This window comes from Bidens hawaiensis, unplaced genomic scaffold (assembly GCF_021521415.1).
Source record: "Bidens hawaiensis isolate Kalapana, Puna unplaced genomic scaffold, B.hawaiensis_p1.1 tig00419489_1, whole genome shotgun sequence".
NCBI classification, from domain to species: domain Eukaryota; kingdom Viridiplantae; phylum Streptophyta; class Magnoliopsida; order Asterales; family Asteraceae; genus Bidens; species Bidens hawaiensis.
In genome coordinates, this window is record NW_027504877.1 from 132,157 (window position 1) to 139,984 (window position 7,828).

General features: G+C 32.2%; 1 protein-coding gene across 1 annotated transcript; it reads right to left on the reverse strand.

The window, feature by feature from the left end:
• Window positions 1-1,028: 1,028 nt before the first annotated feature.
• LOC143609075 (putative receptor-like protein kinase At2g39360) lies at window positions 1,029-7,589 on the reverse strand. The gene is made up of 5 exons (XM_077083939.1): window positions 7,481-7,589; window positions 2,906-2,929; window positions 1,921-2,852; window positions 1,412-1,483; window positions 1,029-1,192 (listed from the first exon to the last, which is right to left on the reverse strand). Exons 1-5 carry the CDS (start codon window positions 7,587-7,589, stop codon window positions 1,115-1,117), a joined length of 1,215 nt encoding a protein of 404 aa, XP_076940054.1. The 3' UTR covers window positions 1,029-1,114.
• Window positions 7,590-7,828: the final 239 nt, after the last annotated feature.

Below are 7,828 nucleotides of genomic sequence, written 5' to 3' on the forward strand. Positions count from 1 at the left end.
TTTTTAAAAAAAAACTCACCATAATAACAAACATTTTTTTTATCTTTAATATGAGTATCATATTGTTATATAAAAAAATAGTGGGTTTTTATATTGTGTTATTGGTTGTTCATTGCGTTTTTTAATTGGATTTTTCGATGCATTGTGTTATAGATTTTGGTCATTGTGTTATCAATTGGTACTCATATTAAAGATAACAATTAAAACAATGATTACGTCATTGAGTCTTTTTTTACTTATCATTGTGTTTTAGTCATTGTGGAGAAAAAAGTATTATGCTCATTGTGTATTACGTTCATGTCATTGTGTAACATGTAGTTTCCATTGTGTTTCACGTTTCAGGTCATTGTGTTATGTGTATTCACCATTGTGTTTTATGTTTCAGGCCATTGTGTTATATGTATTCATCATTGTGTTCTACGTTTCAGTTAATTTTGTAATATGTATTAATCATTGTATTTTATGTATTAGAGAATTTGTTGTTATTTTACATTATATTTACGTATTAAGATTACACAACAGTGTTCTTAGCATTAAAAAAAATACACAATGATTGACGAAAAAAACACAATGACAAGCAGAAAGACACAACGATGAAAAAATACACAATTACAAACAAAAAGACACAATGACATAATTTTCTTTTAATTTTTATGTAACAAAGTCATACTCATATTAAAGATTAAAAAAATCGTTTTTTATTATAGTGATTTTAAGAAAAATATCATATGAAAAGGTTAGTCATGTTTTAAAATGATGGGGGAATTGGCATATGACTTGCATGTGGAAAGAGAAAATATGTACTATTACCCTTTTTTCTTTGATACCCACTTGACACATATAAATTAATTATGACTTCTCACACTTATCATTTTTGTTGGCATTTGTAGAATAACTAACATTAATTATCTAAGTGTTAAGATATTGCAAACAATTCATACTTATACTTTGTTGCTATTAGTGTATTTGTTTCAATTCAAAAACTACATAAATAACAATTTACTATTTCTGTTGAAGTTTCGTCACATTCCAATTAAATTTATAGATTTCACTTTTTTTAGAAAACAAAAATACCAGAAAGGATAATCAAGTCGAAAAAGAAACAAAGAAAAGGTCATACATGAATTTCATGAGATGCTTTTTCAACTTCCTCGGCAACTTGGTCATATTCCGGTTGTTGTACTTGCTCCTCCTTCAAGAAAAAAAATGAGATAAAAAAAAGTTACTGATAAAAGCAGCATTTTAGTGATAAGAAGCTATATATTAATGATGAAAAACTATAAATTTGGTGATGGAAAACAAATTCAATTTGCAGATCTCAATTCTTTTACAAATATTTTAATGAGAAAAATGATGAAGTGACGAATAGAGAAGAAGAAGAAAAAAAAAATGAGAAAGAGGAAGGTCTTACGAGAATTTGATGAGTTGGTGTCTCAAGTTCCTTGACAACTTGATCCTTATCAAGGTGTTGTACTCCCTCAACCTTTAAGAAATTATATCTATATTTATTGAGAATAAACTATAAAACAATGAGGAAACGGATAATAGATGATAAAATGTTGACGAAACTGATGTTCAAAGATAATGCCTTAAAAACCACCAAATAAATAATGCATTACAGGTCAAATTTGTTAGTGAAGTATAAATTAAGATAACGTAAATTAACAAAAGATAAAAATATTACAACGTTATGAAAAAAAGAAAATCACACACACGTAACCGTTTCAGTTTGGATCAACATTGATGTCTACGTGTCAAGTCTTTCAAGATCCATTCCATGTAATTGATATATAGTTTAGCTATTAAAAATGTAGCAATTTATATGTATTCCTTTTGCATTATAATAATATGTGCATTTAATGGTTGAATTAAATTAAATATATATATATACATATGTATATATATAAACACCTGACTTACTTGAAAGAATAATGTTTTCTCAAGTTCTTTGAGAACAACTTTTATTGTTGGACGTTGGTCTTGAGTCTCTACCACACACTGATTTGCAACTTTTAAAAATGTTTGCAAAGAATCCTTGTTGGTTCTTCTATTTGGAATAGAACTCATTTTACCAATTGCTTCCTTTATTGCAGGATCTATCATGTCCTCTTGTGTTCCCGTGGAGAAGTTTTGTCTTGCCACATCAACTAGACCTTTCTTGCTTTCGTTAAGGTAAATTTGGTCTCCAGCACGCCTTCCACATACAATTTCAAACAAAACTACTCCAAAGCTATACATATTTGTCTCTCTTTTTAATTCACCAGTATTCTCATATTCTGGATCTACATGGTATCGTTGGTCAAAATATGTTTTTCTATATTCAGCTTCGTCTTTTTGATCTAGAGGCAAGAATACCGCCCATTGAAAGTCTTCAATCTTTGCCTCCCAATTCTGGTTGAACCCGATTCTATTGGCATTTATATTACCATGTATCATCACTTTGTTATCTTCCATCTCAAAGTGAAGGTAATTCAACGCACGAGCAGCATCAATGCAAATTTTCAAACGTTTTACCCAAGTCAAAGTACGCATTTCTTTGACGTTTCCCAAATAATCACTAAGGTTTTCGTTTGAAAATTTCTCAGTGACAAGCATCATATCAAAACCTTCAACACAGAATCCTAATAGATTGACTATGTTGTGATGCTTAACACTAGTTAGCATTTCAAGCTCTGTAAAAAACATTCCTTCTTCTTGCTCGTCATCTACAGGAATGAAGCGTTTAATAACTACAGTGTTATGTCTTTTGGATAGTTCACTTATACTCTTCCCTTCTATAGAGAAAGTGTTTTTGTTATCAAAATGACCGAGTTCTACCGTGTTACCAAGTGTAGTAATTGTTAGATCCAATTCTGTATTTGTCTGAAAAATTGTTGGTAACTAACTTTATATCAAGAAGCTGAACCTTCAAGTGTTTCAAGTTCTTTACCTGCAAACATGTAACAAGCAAACATGTAACAAGAGGAAAAGAGAGTTAGAAAATATGAAATTATAGATACTTGTTAGAAGTGTCAGATCAATTTTTGGTGGTTAATATATTTGTAATCACTTTTAGGAACCTTAGCGGTCCGAAATAACCAGAAAAAAAAAAAGAAAAAAAAAGCTGAACATAAAAAGAAAAATAATATCTTATGCTAGTGGGTCCCACCAATAAATATCTTTCCTCCTCTAGCGCACGAACACCACAGTTCACATGGTAGTAGTTTGTGTTTTCCATCTTTAATGGGTTTCTTCAACCATATAATTGGGCTCATTGTCTCCACTGTAAATTTGGTGATTATTTTTTGTATTGGTGGTAGTTGGACTTTGATAGGAGATGGTGGTTGAATAATTAACAGGAAATGTTAAAAGCATTTGATAGTTTTTTATTTTTTATTTTTCAGAGTAATTTGGTTATTTTCAATGCATTTGACTTAAAAAATATATTTATTTTCAAAATTTAAACATCTTGATTTAAAATCTCACACGTCTCATAAAGGAATATCTTTCTATTAAAACAATTAGGTCATTTAGTACCCTTTCAAGACTATTGGGAACATGTAAGAGATATCAGGAGGGATAAGGCAAAGATTGGTCGGCGGGTGCAATTGAATAGTGGTAAAATCGTAAAAAAAATCTTTGAGAATTAAATTATGAATAGTAGTAATTTGAAAAATACAATATATAACAAATCATTAATTATGTAATAAACAAGCGTTGTACAATAATTTAAGATATCGTAATTTTAATTTATTTTTCTTTCTTAATGCTCTTTTTAATAGTAAAAGTAAACAACCAAAGGGGTTGTACAACACTATCAAAATGTTTGTTAAGATGAGAGACCTCTCAAATGGTGTTTGTTGGTTAAGTCTCTTGGTGGATGAAAAATGGTAGAATAAATTGACGTAAAAAAAACAAATTAAAACGGTGAGAAATAAAGTATATCATACGTAAAAAAAAAGTTAAATAAGAAAAGACTTACAAAATACGGTTGAAACTTTAATGCTTGCTTCAATGCTTTCTCTAGTTTATCGACAATAATGAGAATATTTGGGCGGTTTGCTCGCTCTTTCTCTAAGCAAGAATATGCCGTTTTTGAGTATAATCTGAGTGAATACCATTTGATTCCTTAGATCAGGATAGACTATATCTTGCAGCGTTTCATTTTCATTTTCATAATGATACCATTTAATGCTTGCTTCAATGCTTTCTCTAGTTTATCGACAATAATGAGAATATTTGGGCGGTTTGCTCGCTCTTTCTCTAAGCAAGAATATGCCGTTTTTGAGTATAATCTGAGTGAATACCATTTGATTCCTTAGATCAGGATAGACTATATCTTGCAGCGTTTCATTTTCATAATGATATTTGGCCAATCGAGCTAGAAAGTTGTTCGCCTTGTTCTTAATATATGCACTCCTCCCGCACAATAATTCGAATAAAACCACACCAAATGAGTAGATATCTGACTTGTGCGTCACACCCTTGCTCTTTTCAATTTCTGGGTCTACATACCCTATTGCGCCAAAAGGTTCAGAAAGGATGACCTGGTCCATCCGGTTAACCCATTGTTTGACAGAAACTTTAAAACCGGATAACTTTGGTTCCCAGTTCTCGTCTAATAAATTGTGGAGCTGTTGATGTTAAGATGTATAACACCATAACCACGCCCCTCATCATAATGGAGGTAACTCAGCGCACGAGCCACGCCTACACATATCTTCAATCTTTGAGTCCATGTGAGGTTCGGATTGTTAAGATGCTCGTTCAAACTTCCTTTGGCGGGCTGATACGCCCTGTTTTTTTTTAGCTTGTTCAATGTTTTGTTTTTCTTTAGGTCGGCAATAAACAGAGAATTGGTGCGTGGTGTTACAATGGCAAAAAGCTATTGCTAGCGGGCCCAACCCACCATACGGAACATTAATTTCTCAAAGTTATCTTCAGTTTCGGAGAAAACCCACTCGCTCAAAGGTCCAGACGTCCTTAGGATCGAACAAGAGATTACAAAGATCTAAGTCTTCTTCATTGAGGCACTCATGCCGTCCTTGAAGTGTTGTTTATTGGGATCGAACCTGAGTTTTCACTAAAAATGCCAAACTTCCTACCGGTCTACCACTACACCATATTGAAAATTAAGGACAATATGCAGTGTGTTGGAGTGTTGCAGGGAATGGGCAGAGCACCTTCCTGCATTTTTCAAATTTTAATTTTAATATAATGTTTATTTATGTTCTCAATTTTTACACTTTTTATTTATTTTTTAATTAATTTTAGTATTATATTAAAATAGGTTCAACCGGTTCGACGGGTAGGTCCTACAGCTACTGAGCTTCCAAGATATTTTAAATTTTGTAATTTCTAAAATCATAATTCCATAATCTACGAGCTTGTGGTAACCAACATTTATGATTGTATATTGAATTTTATAAACTTTGTTCATCGCCTCAATATAAACCATTTTGCAATCAGGTGAGCATGAATGCAATCAACGTCATCAGCTAATCAATTAAGTCTAAAGCTATGAACTAATCAACATCAATTTGTTAAATTAATGAGCTAATCATATAGACCCCAGGGTTGTCCGGTGATGTAAAATTACCATACAGCATACATTGGCAAACGGTTAATCTTCTCCCGGTATCTTTATGTTTTTTTTTTTAATTTTATTATTTATTTATTATTATAGTTTCTTTCATTGCTAAACTAAAAAATTTATAATAAAATGTCAGGTAAGCGGGCAACAAGCTGCGCCACAATCCTATTTTGAATAGTAAATCCGATCCTACTAAAAACGAAGCTTTGGGTTTTAGGAGCCAAAAACTTACTCTTCAATATTCACAACTCGCTGAACACTGATCAAAAAAGCCATAACCTCCGGGGTTAGAAACAGAATGTATAAAAAGCAAAGGGGAGAAACACACATTGTTTCTCTAAACAAGCGTTCTTGTGTTAGCAATTTTGTCTGATTTCGCGTTCAACGCAACTTGACCCGCAACAAACTCATTATTTCTTAGCCCAACAAGAGGGAACACTCCTGTAAGATCCACACAAGCGTGTTTCAAGCATATGTAGGTGTAAGAATTTGAATGAACAGACATCCTTGACTAGTATATTCTTTTGTGAAATTAAACTAAAAATTACAAATTTACAAGCCATCTCTAGATGCTTAAAATAAGTTACAAAGAAAACTAATAATCTAGAACTTATTTGATATGATTGCTTAGTTGGCATTTTGGAGTAAATCAAAACCCTGACAAAATATTGGTCATGGGCATTGTGATCGGGACAGACCCTAATAAATACTGGCCCCTCGGAGCATCAAACAATTAAGTGGGTTTTTGGTTTTTATTTTAGTTTAGTTTAATTATTTGTTTTATTATTATTTACTTGTTTATTAAAAAGAAGTTTAAAATCCCTCCGGACATCAAATCACAATGGAGCAACATAGGCTCAAGGATTTAAAGTCCCCGGTGTTCACGTGATAGTGACGTGGTATTGTAGAGGGGTTTTAAAACCCGCTCCACAAAGAATGGTCTTATGACCCTACACTTTCAAACAAAACCTCATAAGATCAAGCATATACAATAAATAGGCTTGAACTGCCTATATATTTATATTTTCTTAATACTTTTTTTACGAAATTAAATTACGACATACTGCAATTGCGACATATTTATGCGTTACAACATTGGTGACAAATTAGTTTGTGAGAGATCAGCAACGCATCCATTCTCCAATGGAATTTGTTTCTGAAATATTTCATTACAGATTATCAGTGACGGAGTTTCCATGATTAATTTCTAACTATAAGTTATGCATATTACAAATATCCAAAATAGATGCATGGTTGATCCTTTTTGATTATATCATTCATATATATACTAGCTTTTATCCCCTGTATTACTACGGGTGTGGGAAGCGCGGGGGTGGGGGGTTATTTTAAATTATTCATTTCTAATATTTATATATTTTTTTATTTTAATTTTATTTTTTGTAAAGAAAGTTAATAATATACTTGTGATTGATAATGAAAGAGTTTTGACAAATAAATAAGATATTATAACCCGGTTTAAAATTTATCTGGGTTTGATAATACCTATGGCCCGCTTATTTTTTTTACTACAAAATTGTTTCTTAATTATAAATAATATTTTTTAAAAAAATCAGATATTATTTTTTAGTATAGGTTGGATTAATGTTGACTAAGCCACCAGAAAAAGAGTCGTTGGTGTGGTGACCAAGTTATGGGCTGAATGTACGTTGGAGTCCAAGAATAAAGGAACAGAATGAAGACCAAGTTTATCTGCTTAGTTTGTTATTTTTTTTTTCTATTTAAGCATCTTTAGTTTGCTTTGTTTATCATCACTTTCAATTAGCCGAAATCCACTTTTGTAATCTTTTAATCATTCCTAAGCATTTGGCTTTAATAAAAAAGATTACTTTTGGCAGCAACTAGTTCCAGTTTCTTTGATTCATTTAAATTTCCTGATCCAAATCTTACATTTGGTATCAGAGCAACCACGTTCTGATCCAATTTTTATGCCAAAGTTCCTACGTTTCAACATCATGTCAGTCATCACAAACTCTAACTCCTCAAGAGACAATTCCATTCCATTCCAGTGCCCAATCCTCACACCTACAAACTATAATACCTGGGCCATCAAAATGGAAGCTATCATGGATGCCCACGGGTTGTGGGATGCCATCGAGCCACCAACCGAAGTGGTTGCGGATGAACGAAAAGTAAAACAGGCTCGAGTTTTCATCTTTCAGGCAATCCCTGAAGAAATACTTTCGCAGGCGGCGAAGAAAAAGACGGCTAGTGAAGTATGGGATTCGTTGAAATTCC